Below are 20,698 nucleotides of genomic sequence, written 5' to 3' on the forward strand. Positions count from 1 at the left end.
AGCTTATGCAGAAATAGAGAATGAGAGAAGCTTATGCGGAAACTCATTCTATTTCCGCATAAGCTCCTTCTCTATTTCCGCATGAGCATAAGCATGAGCTTATGCGAAAACTCATTCTCTATTTCCGCACAAGCTCCTTCTCTATTTCCGCATGAGCTTATGCTTAAGTTTCCACATAAGCTCATGCTTATTATGCAGAAATAGAGAATGAGAGAAGCTTATGCGAAAACTCATTCTCTATTTCCGCATAAGCTCCTTCTCTTATGCATGAGCTTATGCGGAAATAGAGAATGAGAGAAGCTTATGCGGAAACTCATTCTATTTCCGCATAAGCTCCTTATCTTATGCTCATCCATGGGCATGAGCTTATGCTTAAGTTTCCGCATAAGCTTATGCTTATGCATGAGCTTATGCGGAAATAAAGAATGAGAGAAGCTTATGCGGATCTCATTCTCTATATATACATACAAGCACTTTTTGAGCTTTCAATTTTCTTGTGCAACGTTCTATCAATTAGTGCCTTGTGAACTAAATGTTTTGGAGTTGTAATGTTTTATTTGGAATTGTAATCGTCGGCTATAGACGTGCTTGCAAGAGTGCTAATTAAAATGCGGTTGGCTGTAAGAATTGAATTACACAATGTGGAAATGGGATTCCTGTAAGTACATAGCATACACAACATACACAGCATTCTGTAAATTTAAAAAATATTATGTAGCGTGTCTATCAAAGTGTCTATAGATGCATCTATATATGTGTTTGTCTGTTCAAGGAGCATCTATTTGCACGTCTATAAAAGCATCTATAGGATCGTTTATAAATGTGTCTATACATGCGTTTAACGATGCATCTGTCTATTTTTTAAATTTTCTAGCAGAGCATCTATTTACGCATCTATATGCGTGTCTATATGTGTGTCTGTTTGCTATATAGATGTGCCGTTAGATGTAGGTCTCTAGATGTGCAAATAGACGTGTAAATTTTTTTTAAAAGTTCAGTAAATGCGTTTGTGTGTGCATCTGTAGGTGCTTTGTCTTTTTGTGAATATAAATTTAACATAGTATGCCTTTTATATCTTTTCCTTTCAATTTTGAAGTAAAAGATGCAAGTCCTAGTGAAACTTCATATTTTTTTGTATAAAAGTTTCAAATCCCAGTGAATGTTTCAAACATTTATTTTTATTAGGATATACAAACTTTTGACACCAATATAAAAATTTTGCTTTTTAATGAAACTAGCACGAAAAAATCATCCATGATTAGAATAACCTTTGGAATCTGCACGTGTGTTTACATGTTTCTTATGTCTTTGTGGTTGCACAAAAAGAAAAAAAAGAGATTTTTCTACGGCCCAAGAGAGATGCTGCAAAAATTTTCCAATTACTTGCTTGCTTGATATGATTGCATCTTTTTGCTTGCTTGCTTGCTTGAGTTCGTTGCTTTCTTGGTATCTTGCTATCTTGTTTGTGTTCTTTCATTTCTCTTGTTTGTTTTGATTACTTTGTTGCTTGACATTGTTTCTTTTTACTCATTGCTTGATTTGTAGCATAATTTTTAGCACTAATGTACAATGCATGGTAAGAAATTTGAAAATACACACGCCCAACCATGAAATCGATGCTCGATCCCCATCAAATTCTAAAAGCACAAGGTTTTTTATCTCGTTGAAGCTATGTAAAGTATCATTCCTATCAGACACACATAGATATGCTAGAAGCACTCATGCATGATGCATGTTTAAGAATTGTGAAAATACGCCTGCCCAACCATGCAAATGATATCCTATCAACTAAAAAATTTGCAATGATAAGGGTATTATTGGTATTAAGACTTGTATAAAGTATCATATCCATCAAACCCACATACATATGCTAGAAGCACACTGATGCATATTTTTAACACTCATCCATGTTGCATGGTAAGAATTGTGGAAATACTCATTCCCGGCCATGAAAGAGATACCTGATCCACATAAAACTTTTGTAAGAACAATTCTATTACTTTCATTAAGGCCTATACAAAGTATCATACTCATCGAGAGTGTTGATGATGCAATCATTAAGGATGCTTGTATATTTAAAGAAAATTATGAGATTCAAACACTGGGTCAAACCATAGGCTTGAATGTTTCTTGGAAAACTCTTCATCTAATGTCTTTATAATTTTATATTTTATTTTGCTATGTAAACATTGTATTATTTATTTCTCAATCAACTATTGAATAATATTTGTTATCAAGTAAAATGCGTTTAAAAGTTATTCCTTAAAATTTTAGATGACTTTTCACACTGTGTACTATGAGTACTGATGCACTTAAGACTTTTGATTAATCTTTCACACTTAGACAATACAAAAATAGTGACAATAATATCAATGTTGTGAATGGTTGTACTGAATCTTTGGCAACAATAAGATACTTTGCAGCAAAATTGAATGGTCAACCTTTGTGTAATTTTACTCCACATATGCATTTTGTGCTGCCATTTCTTGGTAAAAATGGCAGTTAAAAAATGGTTTCCATTTCTTCATAAGAAATGGTAGTCAAGAGATAGTTGCCATTTTGTGCTGCAATTTCTTCTTAGAAAATGGTAGTCAAGAAGTGCTTTCCATTTCTTTGAACGAAGTGGCAGTCAAGAAATGACTGCCATTTTTTCTTGACTGCCATGGTAATCAAGAATTTGCTGCCATTTCCTCATAAGAAATGGCAATCAAGACTTTGCTGCCATTTCTTCGTAAGAAAGGGCAGTGAAGAATTGGTTGCCATTTGGTGCTACCAATTATTGCTAAGAAATGGCAGACAATAAAAGGTTGCCATTTTCTGTGCCATTTCTTCCAAATAAATGGCAGTTCCAGAACTAGTTGCCCTTTTGAACTGCCATTTTTGCAAAAAATATGGCAATTTGACAAGCTATTGCCATTTCATACATAAGAAATGGCAAAATTGGAAATTGTGTGCCATTTCCTATTGCCATTTCTACCTAGTTTTGTAGTAGTGAAATATTGATCACAATGTCACAACACCCTCTGCCATTAAAACGCACTTGGTCAACTTTATAGGTGATCATCCTATGCCAAAGCATTAATCAAGCAACAATGAGCAACGAGAAAGATAATCATGTTATTTGAGAATGGCTTATATACTTTAGGTACGTACATACTTTGACATACCACACTGTTTGAGGGCAATCTGATGTAAGTATAGTTTGTCACAGGTTATGTGCGATTTGGAATTAACGAGCCTGGATCACCTTCTGCACATGAAACCTGAAGTACCTGAACTATCTGACCCACACCTTGCCTTGAACGGATCAGCAATCCTGCCAATGCCTTCGTTCACAATGCTTGTGTAACGGATTGCCTTGAATTGAGATACACGACAGTCTGGACTGAAGATGGAGGATGCAAGATACTGATTGTCTCCTCCCATGATTGGCATCGGCACTCCCTTCTTCACTGGACTGGCGAAATCTGGCCGATATGTTTGCCCCAGCACCCCGTTTACTGAAGGCGTGAGGCTCAGGAAGTCAAAATTGACTTCCAAATGCGCAAAGCAATCCGTTTCTGAGTTTATCTCATACTTGTGCACCCGGGAGTCCTCCTCTGTCACCGGAACAATACTCACTGACGAATTCAAAAGCGCCACGATTTCCAGGTTCACAGCGTTTACGTCTTCCGTACGAGTCAGCAGCAACTCTTTCGATGCAGCGACCCAAGTCTTCCCTTTTCCTTCGGGCAAGGAGACAGCAGCACCATCGTAGGAGATTATAAACTGGTCCACCTCTGGTGCCCACTTTGCCACCGTTTTAACTCCGATGTAAAGTTTGTGATGGTCGAATAAGAAAGCCAGCGCTTGCACCCATGTAAAATCACGAGGCCTACCCACGGGACGCTTGCCAATGAAGTGAGCATTGACATGGAGGGCAGCGTCTGACATGATGCAGAAATCAGCATTCTTGTGCCCATGAAAGTAGAACATAACGCCATCGCCTCCGATGAAACGAGGATCTTGGCAAACAGATCCGATCTTGTTACACTTGGCTGTAAAGAAACAATCCGAGGTAAGTGTCACGAAGTGACTATGGGAAAGAGACAATGTTATGTGTGGCGCCTAATCGGAAGTGGACTAGAGACCCACTGCTCCGAGCAAACACGCCAAGGGTATAGGAACAGCATCAAATATCCAGCGCAACGACCAGATTGATAAAAATTTGCGGGGGAGGTAAATGATGATAAGGGCAACCTGACCAGATCGATAAATATTGAACTACACAAGTGAGAAAATGGAGACTTACGGCAATAGCGCATTCCACAGAAATGGCAGGAGAGGCGACATTTGGGACATTGCGTGGGGCATTCGATGGTTCCGTTGCAGTTGGACAGATGACAAGTCTTACGGTCAAGTTCCACAGCGAGTACTGGGGAGCCAGTGTCCAGAAGCAGGACTCCTAACACAGCAAGGAGGACGCCGAGCCTTGCAAATGTGAAGGGAAGAATGCGCATTCGATCAGCCATGGCCATCTTCATCAATTGAAGCTATCCGGCAGAAGCACAGAAGATACTGAAGTGCAAGGTAAGACAAACGCCAACAGTTTAGGTGTTTATATGCCTCTCAGGGTGATCATCAAAAGCTCGTTCAACTTGGTAAATTTTTTGTCAGCTCTTCTTTGTTAATCTCATACAGAAAGCCGGTTCAACAACCGAGCCAGTCAAGGACAAATTGGTCGCCATATGAAGCGAGATTATGGAGTTCTACGAGACTGAGAGTTGGCCTCCGAGCACGATCCATACGTCCCGAAACACCACACGATAACAAGCGTTACGTGCCGCGTGCCTCCCTCCCAGACAGATGATTTATTTTTTTGCGATGGATCGCCAACTTTAATTAAAGACAGCTATTATGGAGCTGCAGTGGTGCAAGTGCGCAGCTCAGAAAGACGGGCAGTTGCGCGTAAAGATCGTCCAAGGGAAAGCAACAGGACGCACGAGAATCCGAGATTCAGCAGAAGCAAACCGTTGGTTCCCGTGAGACGTTCACCCACCACTGCACCACCTGATTCGCCACACATTAATGAAGCTACCTTCTCGGGATAGAAAGAGTATCGCAACCGTCGCTGCTTATCAAACCTAAATCAACAGCGATGATTCGACATGCTCATCAGGAAGTTTGTGGAATTCTATGATCGCAAGCCATGAAATGTACAGCCAGGAACAAACTAAAATTTGCATGGAATCAAGAGTAAATTATATGTCATGCATGCATGCACGTCGCCCACGTCCGGGGCTTTTAGGCACACCGTGTGCTTTTACCCAAGAGTGCCCACTTCCATCCTCATGTCCATCTACATTTGTGCAGGGTTTCATCTAGTCCACCTCGACTTACGGGTTTTATCTAGGAAAAGTGGGACTATCCCAAGTCCCACTTTTTTCAACACTCACAATTTTGGTCCAAAAAAGAGGAATTTTGAAACACAATTTTGCAAAATACATGGCATGAATTTGTGGAAAACACTCCATTCATGAGTACATATTGAAGTTATTATGGCCAATAGGTACAACATATTACCAACATCTATGGAAGATTCAGATTCACATCCTTTGTCATTGCCTCCCTTTTTAATTTGATTACACCAAAATTCACTTGTATTTTCTTGTTTTCAAATTTGTACATATTGGATTGTAGATATTGCTTGGATGTTTTTAATGTTGCCATAAGAACTTGCCTTTCCAAGTCTATCTCACTTTGCAAATGATATTGATTCCTTTTTTCCCCCCCTTAAAGATTGATATTTAGGCCTCAAAAATTTGAGAGATACAAGAGATCCTTCTCATTATTGCCTTAACTCTAAAAAACATTGGCTTCATGTTCTTTAACATTTCCCACATTTTTAATTTAAATATGCCAGATTTCACTTCTACTTGCTCCTTTTGTAGATATTGCATTGAATCTTATCTCTTTGCATTTCAAAGAGATAAAATTATGAAAGTTCATAGATTGCGTTTGTACTCTCAAAATGATCTCACATGCATATAGATTCTGTATTTCCATGATTTATTATTCAATAAGGTCATTTAGAAAGCTATCAAGCATATGATGGGATACAAAAGTAGAAAACAAAACAAAATAAAAAAAACAATAATGAACCAACGATATAATAATATAAAAGTGTCATGAACATGACTAGAAATCATATTCAATGAAAAGCTCCTTTCTTGGAGCTACCTTTTTTGTTGTCGTTGTTATAGTGTATCCAATCACAACAAGACAAAGCAACTATAGACGGCTTGATAGACGCACAAAATAGCGAGCGTCTCTATAGGCGCTACGAAAATAGTAAAAATACGGGTGCATCTATTTGTGCGTCTATTAGCATGTCTGCACTATGAATTAGACATGGATTTAGATGCAAACACAGCAAGAAAAGGCACTTACAGACGTGCACATAGATGCGTTTTCTTAATTAAAAAAAAAACTTATGGACACGTCTATTTGCACGTCCACAAACCTACATCTAAAGGTGCGTCTATATAACAGATAGACGCACATATAGACACGCCTATAGACGTGCAAATAGATGCCTTGCTAGAAATTAAAAAAAAACAGATAGACGCATACATAGATGCACCTATAGACGTGCAAATAGACGCCCTGCTAGAAATTTAAAAAAAATAGAGAGACATGTACATAAATGCATTTATAGACATGCTTATAGACGCTCTACAGAATATTTTTTGTTAATAAAAGCAGAATTTTGTGTGGTTGAACAGAATGCTGTGTATGTTGTGTATGCTATGTAGTTATAAGAATCCCATTTCCACATTGTGCAATTCAATTCTTACAACCAACCGCATTTTGATTTGCACGATTGCAAGCACGTCTATAGCCGACAATTACACTTCCGAATAAAACATTACAACTCCAAAACATTTAGTTCACAAGGCATTAATTAAAAGGAACATTGCACAAGGAAATTGAAAGCTTAAAAAGGAGTGTATATTAATTCATAGCTCAAAAAGTGCTCGTATGTACATATAGCACAAAGCCAAGCCACGTCCTATGGCTTCAAGTACAAAAAATAAGAGGAGTGTATATACAAGAGAGGCACAAAGCCAAGCCAATGGCTACAAGTATAAAAAAGAGTAGCTAGTGCATTGCCTATGTTCATGTGCTAGATGAGTTGAGATCCAAGTTGGATCCAAAAGTTGAGAAGTGCATCTTTATTGGTTATTCTCTATAGCAGAAAGGGTACAGATGCTATAACCCTTCTAATCGTAAGTCTAGAGCGAGCAAAGATGTTGTTTTTGATGAGATGAGCAACTAGTTTAAACCAGTAAATGTGATTGATGATGTAGATGCACAAAATGCTAATGCTGCACAGAATTCGCAATAGTAATCACAAAATATTAGTAGACTTGTAGTGTCCTCTAGCAGTGGTTCACATACATCACCATGGACAAGCAGATTGAGATCAGGAGAATCTCCTCAAACCAATGCAGATAATGGTATGCAAGTATCACGAAAGGAAAAAGAGAAAGTAGATCAGCCCATGGTTGATGTGAATGCAAGTCACTCTTATGTGGATGGTGAATCCAGTGGCTCAAAACAGAGCCTTGATGATGAGTTGGGTATTCCTTCTATTGGGGTATTATAGGTATCCGAGTAGAAAACGACAAGCGGAGAAGTCCGAGTGAGTCTTTTTGCAACATGTTCCTATGTATATTCACTCAAGGAATCATATTGGAACACTATTATGGTGGCATATGTTAAATACCAACTATATTTATTCAATTCTAATAGTACAAACTTTCCATGTATAGTATTTAAAGAAAATGTTAAAACAGGTCAAGGTCATTTGCAACCCTCCTAGAATGATACATTATCTTTCAGAACATTCATATGTTTAAATTCATTATTTTTTTTCTCTATTCTCCTCACTCCTAAAGTAGACTATTCAACTAAGTTGGCCACTCATGTATATGATTCCATCCATGAATAAGATTTGAACATATTGCACAAAACTTTTACCAGATGTGGAAGTTTTGCCCAGTATATTCCTAACCGAAAAAACATTAAATCTAGATCATGAATCCAAGATTCCACACTAAAAATTATAACCCACCATAATTTAAATTTTGAATTTCAATGAACCAATCCGACTAATAAATCTACGTGTGCACTTCAGCTTGCTCATCTATATGTAAGCCGCCAAGTGATATTTTACAAACCACATGTAACAAGTTTATAAGATCCAAGTAATATAACAAGTAAGAGTGACAACGTATGAAGGAAAAGGAATTCATATTATACAATCTTACATTAAATAATGCCAACCAACAAAATAGAAGCTCAAGATTGTTTCCAAAAGCCAAAACAATTTGTACCTCCAATGTAGATTTTACTTGTGCATTAATGAACTAGAGTGCACCCAAAAAATCTTTTCCAAACTATTGTCTCATACGCATAATGTCACAAAATTTCAGAATCAAAATGAAAGCCAAAAATAAATATCGTGTATGTGAGATAGCACCAATGTCTAGTAGACCATAAAGCATAACCATAAACTAATTCTCATCGGCGGAGTCATCCACAAATAAATCCATCATCTCCTCTTCTCCCTCAACTCATACTTATATGATTTGTCGTTCCTTTCCATGTGCATGGCCATACTCTCTATGTAAGTTGGCAATTCACTTCAAAATGAAACTCTAGAACTCCCTTACATGTGTAAATGAAAGGTATGCATTCAAAATAAAGAACCATAATTTGTGAAACCAATCTTTGCCTTGTGCAGGATTTATTATTGACAAAATCCGTGAAAACCACACAAAAGAAATTCAGCGTGACATTTGAAAGCAATGCACAGTAATACTAGACAAAGGGAAATGCACAAACTCACCTTGTGCACCTTTCTCATGTATGTTTCAGTGATTGTTCTTTTAATCCCAGCTATTTTAACAACTCTTTCATCTTTATCCATTCCAGGAGGCAGCTTCTTACAAGCTGCTTCAAAATCAGATTTCCACTTGCCCTATAAAAGCAAGTATGCAACAAAGCTATAATTCAAACTATATAGAGGAAGCGATGAAGTAAACGCAGAAGGAAAGAAAGCATGAGGTAGAAAGTATAAGAACTCATAGCATAAACCATGCGACCAAGAATAGCCTGTGTGAGGGGATACCAAACCCTTCTTCCTTAACCAATCTCCTTTTGCCGTACAACTTCAATATTTTTCTTTTCTTCTTCCATGAAATCCTCTAGAAATACTTGTGCATCACAACTAAGAAGTGTACTTGTATGATACAAGTAATCTTTAAGATTTGTTGTGACAATTGCCTCCTCATTCAATCTGGACAATGGACTCTGTTTTAGCATTAAAGTTGAAAATAGAAATATGTTCTTGAAACAATTAGGGGAAGAAAGAAAGATGATACTCACAAGTTAAACCTTTGTAAAGCTACAATCAACCTCAAGTCATTGTCAGGCTCTGGAGCTATAATATGTGCATGAATCCTAATATGCCTTGCCTTGTTATTAACAAAGACCTCCCCAATGCTCTCCATCCATGAGGCAGTTCGATGGTTTCCCTCCCACACATATAACATCTTGCAGGACAAGAATTCCCATGCAGGAGTCTGTTGAAGCTCATGCCCAAGCTCATCATTCACAGCATTCCAATGCTTATCCCATGAAGATCTTATCTCATCATCACCTCTTTGGTTGTCCCATCAGACATCCCAACTAAAATAATAAAGGACCCCTTTGTAGGGACATATCCCACCATCTCAAATGCTCTCTTGAGAATGGAGAGATCATTCCTAAGTTGTCTCACCTTAGGGTTGATAAGTAATCTGCATAAAGGTATATGGGGAGGTACCATTCCACTATTGACAGTTATGGACTAAGGCAGTCAATAGAGCGAGCGAGGAAAAGCGAGCAGGCCCAAAAAAGCGAGCGAGCTTTTCTACAATTTCCTTATCGAGGTACTCAACATAGCTTTGTGGAAACCACTATTTGGGAAGATTCTCGAAAATAAAACTTATGTTACTATGTGTAACTATACCAATATTGCGAATTATAGTCTACCTTAACTTCCAATTGGAGCCATACTCACACTATGCAACAATAATATGTGGGTTTGAAAGAAACCTAATTTCCACTCCAAAGCGGATTCCATTACTGATACAACAAATCTTTTTCATTTGAAATGGGTCTTATTATCAAACTCCTTCAATAATCAAAACAAATGTGTTGCTTGATATGTTGAACTTAGTAATGTAAACATCACTTCACCCATATGTGGGGAAAAAAAACTATCTGTAGACTTCATAGCATGGGATTGCATCAACACTTATAACATTCAAAATGGTTCTTCTTATTAAAAGTGTTATCAACCATGAAAGAAAATGTTTAAAAATAGTTCACCCGTATGTTGAAAAACCCAAGTGTCATTTATGACATTCAAAAGTGTTCTTGCAACCATCTTGTAGTTCCTAGAGATTTTGCCCATACTTCCAACCCCTTCCCTTCAACCACTAAGAGGTATCTAATAGTTTTATAGAACACTTGAGATATCATCACCTCCTAATACAAAACCATTATTACTATTTGTAGAACACTTGAGATATCATCACCTCTTAATACAAGACCACCAGTGTGATTTTGAGCCTTGTATCAGCCTTTTGATAATTTTCTTTCATCGTTAGTGCAATAGAAATTATTCCTTCTATCAGAAGAATCTTGCCAAATTTATTCAAAGTGATGATTTTGTAGTCTACATCCACTGTCCTCTGACTCTGAAAAATATATTAAATGTGAGCACCCATTTATCTTGTATGATCAACCCTAGACTATGCTGCGATAGGACATTACTAGAACAAAAAAAATATGAATTGATATGGCGATGTTCGGTGTGAAATAACCAAATTAAGGATTTAATAAGAAAGAAAACAATCAGAATCAATAGGCTATTCAATGGCTCAAATCTGCACAGCAATTATAATGTGCCTCCCAACTCTTATGCATTCCAGCTCCTCATGTTTGACAAGAATGCAAACAATAATGAAATCACATTATCTTTAGTTTCAAAGTAAGCAAAGCACCAAAAATAAATGCAAACATATTGGATGAGGAATAAATAGGTATAGATATAGATAGACCTATATATATGCATTCATAGATATAATGATGATTAAAGTTGGATGGTCATAATAATATTATGTGTACTATCATTGGGATTAGGACTACTATTGGTAATATTGTATGTAGTAGTAGGAGAACTACCGTTAAGGAACACTCAAATAAAATTACTAATGGTGGTGATAAAACTACCACTAGTAGTTTGGTAATTACCCCTAACATCTACAACAAATATATGGGTAGCTAGTATTAGGTCAAAAGGCCCCAATTGTGCTATAATAATGGACCAAAAAAGGGAGTGCTATAGCATCACCTAAGGGTCACTTTTTATCCATGAAAGAAACAAGTCGGTGCAACCTAGGTCATGTGGAGTGGTTCGCGTCTTTTTCCTTGACAAAAAAGTTACACTACCTTTGATAGTAACTACAAAGATTGCTGCCATAGTGTTGTAGAGTAGCCCCTAGGTTGCACCATCATCCTTTTTTGCTTTTGAGCCATTAAGTTTGATCCACTGATTTTATGTAGAATTATTCTACTATATGTTCACATGTCCTTAATAGGATCTTGATATAATCCCTTCCATTGTAAGTACTTTTACTTTAAGTTTCACATATCCTTAACAAACCACTAGGCTTCAACACAGATTCATTCTTATGTTTCAAGCCTCAAACTCAAACACCCTTGTAAAAGGGATAATGTATTAAAGCTACATTCAATCCATCAAATCTTTGAATAATAGTTCTATTGAAAATTCATGTATCATCAATAGGATTTCATCCATTATATGTTCATTTGTCTTTAATAGTATGTCTAAAAATTCATGTATCTTCAATATTATTTCTCTCATGTGTTCCAATATCTTCAAAAGGATACCTTTATTTATGTCCAAACTTGAGCATTGATTTGTATTTATCAAACACAATTTCACTCCACCTATTCTTTAAAATGAAATTTTTTCGCCAAAAGTGGGCCAAATGTAAGGTCTTTCCACATATTCTTAAGAATGAAAATTTTGGCCTTATGTTGGCAAGTCTATGGAATGAGGGTAAGGCCAAAGTCTCTGGTATGGTGCATTAGGTCTTGATTAATTCTTCTTTAGGCTTGAATATTTAATGCATTAACTTCACGACTATTATTTATGCTTGAACTTGTAATGTATTAATTTCATGACTTAGGATTTTATGAAGTTATATCTAAAATGTCCCAAATTTAATGGAAATTAATATCCTCAATAACACAACAAAGTATCATCATATCTTTTCCCAAAATCAATGCTACCTAGCAACTCTCCTGGCATTTTCACTGCCTTGCATTTGAGTTAGCTATGATGAAGAATGTTGCCTGCCTTTGGAACCTCTTAGAGTTACCGTTAGCATGATCTAATTTCATGTACCCCAAAACTTGAGACTTGGAGATTCCCATATCACACCAGCGGTAGCTATCTTGTCCACTCTCAATGCTAGTAAGAGCTAGGCCCCATAGACCAGTAAAAGAGGTCTTTTTGGAGGTTCAATTTTTTCCCTCCGTCTTCTGCAGGCCCCACGAAAAAATAGGATATATTCATCACCCTATATTTAATGCAAGAATTGACACAACTTTTTTGGACTTGACTATGTAGTTTACATCTCAAACTTGGTGCTAAAATTGTAGACTGGGAGATTCCCATATCACACCAACGGTAGCTGTCTTGTCCACTCTCAACACTAGTAAGAGCCGGTCCCCATAGACCGGTAAAAGAAGTCTTTTTGGAGGTTCCATTTTTTGCATCCATCTTCTCCGGCCCCATGACGGAATAGGATATATTCACCACCCTACATTTAATGCAAGAATTGACAACTTTTTTCCGACATGACTATGCAGCTTACATCCCTAAATTGGTGCTAAAATTGCATACCGGGCATCTCCATTTGCCGGGGTGGTGTCCCTAGCAACCCCTTGGACTTGCTCTATTTGTCTAGTTGTGTCTCTCCACAAAAATCGGAGTGGGGCCTATTTTCCCCATCTAGTAAAACTATATGCATCAATATGTATGTATGTATGTATGTATGTATGTATGCATGCATGCATGCATCCATGTATGTATGTACACACACACACATGTATGTATGTATGTGTACTAAAACTACTAAAACTATATGCATCAAATAATGTTGTTGATCCATTTTTGGCATACCCCACCAAAATCAAGACCCCCATTGCAAAGAAAGGTAAGGAACACAAGTGCTTGTTCTTATGCTCATGAGACAACAAAATGCAAGACATAGGCAACCAATGGGGTCTTACTTTTGATGTTTGTATGTATGCATGTATATATGTATGTACATACATACATGCATACATATATATATATATATATGTGTGTGTGTGTGTGTGTGTGTGTGTGTGTATATATATATATATATGTATGTATGTATGTATGTATGTATGTATGTATGTATGTATGTATGTATGTATGTGTGTGTGTGTCTGTGTATGTATGTATGTATGTATGTATGTATGTATGTATACATATATATATATGTGTATATGTATATGTTGATGCATATATGTAGATATTGATGTATATATTGATGCATACAATTTTGATATATGGAGAAAATGGACATGAAAACCATCTAAATTGGTTCTTGTCGTTCGATTTGATATATGACATGATCCTATTTGGATTTGTAAGTCCAAAGATATGGGGTCCTACTTTTAGGGCCTGAATGCCTAAAATAGGCAACGCATTAACGCGCTACTTATTTCATGCATTTAGGCCTCAAAAGTAGGACCCCATTGGCAACACAATGGGGTCCTAGTTTTGAGGCCTAAATGCATGAAATAGACAGCGCGTTAACGCGCTGCCTATTTTAGGCATTCAGACCCTAAAAGTAGTACCCCGTATCTTTGGACTTGCATATCCAAATGGGGTCATGTCATATATCAAATCGAACGGCAAGATCCAATTTAGATGGTTTTCATGTCCATTTTCTCCATCAACTAAAACTACATTCATCAAATAATGTTGTTGATCAATTTTTGGCATAAAAATCAAGACCCCCATTGCAAAGAAAGGTAAAGAACACAAGTGCTTGTTCTTATGCTCATGAGACAACAAAATGCATGACATGGGAAACCAATGGGGTCTTACTTTTGATGTTTGTATGTATGTATGTATGTATATATATGCATGTACATACATACATACATCTATATATATATATATATATATATATATATATATATATATATGTATGTATGTATGTATGTATGTATGTATATGTTGATGCATATATGTATATATTGATGTATATATTGATGCATACAATTTTGATATATGGAGAAAATGGACATGAAAATCATCTAAATTGGCTCTTGCCGTTTGATTTGATATATGACATGACCCCATTTGGATTTGTAAGTCCAAAGATACAGGGTCCTACTTTTAGGGCCTGAATGCTTGAAATAGGCAGCGCGTTAATGCGCTGCCTATTTCATGCATTTAGGCCTCAAAAGTAGGACCCAATTGGCAACACAATGGGGTCCTACTTTTGAGGCCTAAATGCATGAAATAGGGAGTGCATTAACGCGCTGCCTATTTTAGACATTTAGGCCCTAAAAGTAGCACCCCGCATATTTGGACTTGCATATCCGAATGGGGTCATGTCATATATCAAATCGAATGGCAAGATCCAATTTAGATGGTTTTCATGTCCATTTTCTCCATCAACTAAAACTATATTCATCAAATAATGTTGTTCATCAATTTTTGGCATACCTCCCCCAAAATCAAGACCCCCATTGCAAAGAAAGGTAAGGAACACAAGTGCTTGTTCTTATGCTCATGAGACAACAAAATGCATGAAATAGGAAACCAATGGGGTCCTAATTTTGCTGTATGTATGTAATTATGTATATACATATGTATATACCTATATGTGTATATGTGTGTGTGTGTGTGTGTGTGTGTGTGTGTGTGTGTGTGTGCATGTGTATGTATGTATGTATGTCTGTATGTATGTATGTATGTATATATATATGTGTGTGTGTGTGTGTGTGTGTGTGTGTATGTTGATGCATATATGTATATATTGATGTATATATTGATGCATATAATTTTGATATATGGAGAAAATGGACATCCAAACCATCTAAATTGGCTCTTGTCGTTCGATTTGATATATGACATGATCCCATTTGGATTTGTAAGTCCAAAGATTTGGGGTCCTACTTCTAGGGCCTGAATGCCTAAAATAAGCAGCGCATTAACGTGCTACCTATTTCATGCATTTAGGCCTCAAAAGTAGGACCCCATTGGCAACATAATGGGGTCCTAGTTTTGAGGCCTAAATGCATGAAATAGACAGCGCGTTAATGCGTTGCCTATTTTAGGCATTCAGACCCTAAAAGTAGTACCCCGTATCTTTGGACTTGCATATCCAAATGGGGTCATGTCATATATCAAATCGAATGGCAAGATCCAATTTAGATGGTTTGCATGTCCATTTTCTCCATCAACTAAAACTATATTCATCAAATAATGTTGTTGATCAATTTTTGGCATACCCCCCCAAAATCAAGACCCCCATTGCAAAGAAAGGTAAAGAACACAAGTGCTTGTTCTTATGCTCATGAGACAACAAAATGCATGACCACGGAAACCAATGGGGTCTTACTTTTGATGTTTGTATGTATGTATGTATATATATGCATGTACATACATACATACATCTATATATATATATATATATAGATATATATATATATGTATGTATGTATGTATGTATGTATGTATGTATATGTTGATGCATATATGTATATATTGATGCATACAATTTTGATATATGGAGAAAATGGACATGAAAATCATCTAAACTGGCTCTTGCCATTTGATTTGATATATGACATGACCCCATTTGGATTTGTAAGTCCAAAGATGCGGGGTCCTACTTTTAGGGCATGAATGCCTGAAATAGGCAGCGCGTTAACGCACTCCTTATTTCATGCATTTAGGCCTTAAAAGTAGGACCCCATTGTGTTGACAATGGGGTCCTACTTTTTAGGCCTACAACACAATGGGGTCCTACTTTTGAGGCCTAAATGCATGAAATAGGGAGCACGTTAACGCGCTGCCTATTTCAGGCATTCAGGCCTTCAGGCCCTAAAAGTAGGACCCCATATCTTTGGACTTGCATATCCAAATGGGGTCATGTCATATATCAAATCGAATGGCAAGATCCACTTTAGATGGTTTTCATGTCCATTTTCTCCATCAACTAAAACTATATTCATCAAATAATGTTGTTGAACAATTTTTGGCATACCCCCCCAAAATCAAGACCCCCATTGCAAAGAAAGGTAAAGAACACAAGTGCTTGTTCTTATGCTCATGAGACAACAAAATGCATGACATGGGAAACCAATGGGGTCTTACTTTTGATGTTTGTATGTATGTATGTATGTATATATATGCATGTACATACATACATACATACATACATACATATATATATCTATATATGTATGTATGTATGTATGTATATGTTGATGCATATATGTATATATTGATGTATATATTGATGCATACAATTTTGATATATGGAGAAAATGGTCATGAAAATCATCTAAATTGGCTCTTGTTATTTGATTTGATATATGACATGACCCCATTTAGATTTGTAAGTCCAAAGATACAGGGTCCTACTTTTAGGGCCTGAATGGTTGAAATAGGCAGCGCGTTAACACGCTGCCTTTTTCATGCATTTAGGCCTCAAAAGTAGGACCCCATTGTGTTGCCAATGGGGTCCTACTTTTGAGGCCTAAATGCATGAAATAGGCAGCGCGTTAATGCGCCGCCTATTTTAGGCATTCAGACCCTAAAAGTAGCACCCTATATCTTTGAACTTGTATATCCGAGTGGGGTCATGTCATATATCAAATCGAATGGCAAGATCCAATTTAGATGGTCTTCATGTCCATTTTCTCCATCAATTAAAACTATATTCATCAAATAATGTTGTTTATCAATTTTTGGCATACCCCCCCCCAAAATCAAGACCCCCATTTTGTTGTATGTATGTAAGTATGTGTATATGTATGTATATACATACATATATATCTATATGTGTATATATATATGTGTGTGTGTGTGTGTGTGTGTGTGTTTGTGTGTATACACACACACATGTATGTATGTATGTATGTATGTATATATATATATATATATACATACATACATATGTATATATTGATGCATATATTGATGCATATCTTGATGTATATATTTATGCATATAGTTTTGATTGATGGAGAAAATAGGCATGAAAACCATCTAAATTGGCTCTTGCCGTTCGATTTGATATAGGACATGATCCCATTGGGATTTGTAAGTCCAAAGATACAGGGTCCTACTTTTAGGGCCTAAATTCCAAAAATAGGTAGCTTGTCAATGTGCTACCTATTTCGTGCATTTAGGCCTCAAAAGTAGGACCTCATTTGGTCCTACATGGGGTCCTACTTTTGAGGCCTAAATGTATGAAATAGGCAACGCATTGATGCACTGCCTATTTTAGGCATTCAAGCCCTAAAAGTAAGACCCTATATCTTTGGAATTACAAATCCAAATGGGGTCATGTCATACATCAAATCAAATGGCAAGAGCCAATTTAGATGTTTTCATGCCTATTTTATCGATTTAATAAAACTATATGCATCAAATAATGTTGTTTATCAATTTTTGGCATACACCCCCAAAATCAAGACCCCCATTGGAAAGAAAGGTAAGGAACACAAGTGCTTGTTCTTATGTTCAGGAGACATTAAAAAAGAGGCCTGCTAGCCCAAAAATGGCAGCGCATCAATGCGCTATCATTTTTGGGTTGGCAGGTCTCTTTTCGTTGTCTCATGAGCATACATATGGAGGTTATTATACAATATAACTAAGAAGTAGTATTGAAGGGCATACATATGGGGCCTCATGATGTCTCTGGATACAGAATATGAGATTGCTTGATGCTTGGATTGCAGATGGAACGTTGCGTGGGCAAAGCCACTATATGCCTCAAGTGTTGGAAATTGATGTATGGCTCAAGTGCTAGAATGTGCAAATCATGGCCAAAATCAAGACCCCTTAGAGATTCCATGAGGGCTATCCTTTTACTACTACACACGTCACCTTTAGTCGAGGGCAGAACCATTCGTCATCATAGACAGCAAGTTCATGGGACCCCATCCCATGATCCAAGGCATTATTCAAAGACAAAGTATTTCTGACCATTCCCAAATTGAGTTTGCCAATTCCTAATCTGATTGATTTCATTTACTAGACTTGCAATGCTTTCAAAGCCCTTGCTTAATCTTGAATGAGCCTCTTGATTTTGGGGGTATAATGGTCAAAAATGGCTTAACACGCCCAAAATCAAGAGGCTCATTCAAGCTTAAGCAAGGGATTTGCAGGTCTTGTTTTTGGGTGGCAAAAGCACGAAAAATGACAGTGCATTAAGGTGTTGCCATTCTTATGCTTCCCCCCTCCAAAAACAAGACCCCCAAGCTATTCATTGGAGATACCAAAATGAGGAGAAGGATGACGTGAGGAGTAGAGGAGCTGGCCAATGAGGGGAGGGACAGCCTTGGAATTGCCAGCAACAAGCATGATGCAAGGAGGTGAGAAGGCAAAGAAGCAAGGAGGTGAGGAGGTGAGGAAGCAAGGAGGCGAGGAGGCAAGAGGTAGTCTTGAAGGGCAACAAGAGGGTGGAGGTGGCCGAAAGAGTAAGCAGGAAAGGGAGGGATGGAGATTGCTTGTAGGAAATGCTTGGATTAATGCTACAAATGCCATTTTTTTGTTTGTGTTTTGCAGCATGAAATTTTTATGGCATTTTTCTTTTAAAAAATACAACATTGTTGTGATTAATTGCACTACAAACAACTCAAGCGGTAAAGCACCATGGATTAGTACAACAATATACATCACAAATGGATGCATACACTCATATACATCACCGATGGATGCATACACTTATACTCACATCAATTTCCAATATTGTATTAGATGGACCCTTAGCATATATGTGTGCATAGAAGACCACTTCCTACATTGATCCCTGATTTCATAGTTAAATTATTCCCTTTCTCACATTCTAACATGTGAAGATTTAATGTACATGCATTATGGGCACATTATATTGCAATTTATGACTAACTTTTTTTATGAATGCATGATACTTGTATATGTCAAGGAAGGTATATTATCATTTTTGAATGACAAGATTACTCTATTCTCCATTTTATCCTATATTAGAAACTATGATCACTAGATATTACATAAATGTATTGCTCCATTATATCCTATACTAAAAACTATTTTGACCCAAATACATAATGCCAATTGAGGTTAGTACTCATGACAAGTGATGAAAACAATCTAATGGTATGAATGAGATCTTATAAATTTTGGAGATATAATATGGGTACTATGTTGATTGAGCTATTTTTCTAAGGGAATATTTTCAACTTAATTACTAAATACATACTTACAATGGTGACCTGATTCCCATCTATATGTATAATCAAGTTTTACTTTGTGTTAAAAAAAAAGCTTTTGCATAAGGTTAAAATTCGAAGAGTATTTATATTTGTTTAAGACTACCCATTGAGCTGGCTCCTATCCTTATATTGAACATGATAATGTTCATAAAGATTTTATGAATACAAATAGATAGCATTGGCTCTCTTTTTAGTGGTTGCGAATGAACCCTAAAAGTACCCTAAAACGACTATGTATTCCCTTATTTGTAGCATGGAAGTGATCATGGTAGAGTGGCATAATCCCTATTTTTCTTTTTTCATAGGGCTACTCATGGTTGGTGGATACACCACGGCATAGATCCAAATAGATATTTGGTTTTTTGCTTCAACTTGCTTGACTAGAATTTCCTTGAAGATTGTTCGATTGTGCATCATGAGTAGCCACTGGCTTAATTGATGCATTAAGTGCAATGTTTTCCTTAAAGTTTTTCATACTATAGGATACAAGTTTGCTTATAGGGGTGGAAATAGAAGCTTGTTAATGCCTAGTGCATATTTTTCGTTAGATGTTGCAGGATACTAGTTACAGAGTGTCGGCCAATTATTTCACTTGAATCATGCTTCTCTTATGCTTGAGTTTGTGGTCACGTATTGAGTTTAACATAATAGTCTACAGGATACTGGTCAACATAGTGGTTAGATGCATTCATTTCTAGTTCCGATAGAACTATCATTCAGACATTGGTCATAATAGAAGTATGGAGGGCTAAAATCCTTTTTTGGCTCCCTAAGTTTTTAAAAGCATGGTATTGTCCAGATTACATAGGTATTTTCACTAAGCAAAATTAATCCTTATGATGAAAATGTGTTTTTTTTCTTTTGACATAGTTAGTTCTGTTTCCATGTTTTTGGATCGAATGTATGGATGATCTTCTACAAGCATAAAAGACATGATATGTATATGTAGCACATGATCATGTTTACATATTTTCAATCATATATTCTACCTTGTGATCTATCATTATCTTGCTGTGTGGATGTTTAATCTGAGTAGTGTTTG

The 20,698-nt window shown here is 36.7% G+C and overlaps 1 protein-coding gene across 1 annotated transcript; it reads right to left on the reverse strand.

The window, feature by feature from the left end:
• Positions 1–3,137: 3,137 nt before the first annotated feature.
• Positions 3,138–4,645, reverse strand: LOC147885881 (uncharacterized). The gene is made up of 2 exons (XM_087396883.1): positions 4,292–4,645; positions 3,138–4,037 (listed from the first exon to the last, which is right to left on the reverse strand). The coding sequence occupies exons 1-2, from the start codon at positions 4,521–4,523 to the stop codon at positions 3,244–3,246; spliced, it is 1,026 nt and encodes a 341-aa protein (XP_087253009.1). The 5' UTR covers positions 4,524–4,645; the 3' UTR covers positions 3,138–3,243.
• Between the last annotated feature and the right edge of the window lie 16,053 nt (positions 4,646–20,698).

The sequence above is a fragment of the Dipteris shenzhenensis genome, chromosome 25 (assembly GCF_047967505.1).
Source record: "Dipteris shenzhenensis isolate YYH24624 ecotype China chromosome 25, Dip_SZ_1.0, whole genome shotgun sequence".
In the NCBI taxonomy this organism is placed as follows: domain Eukaryota; kingdom Viridiplantae; phylum Streptophyta; class Polypodiopsida; order Gleicheniales; family Dipteridaceae; genus Dipteris; species Dipteris shenzhenensis.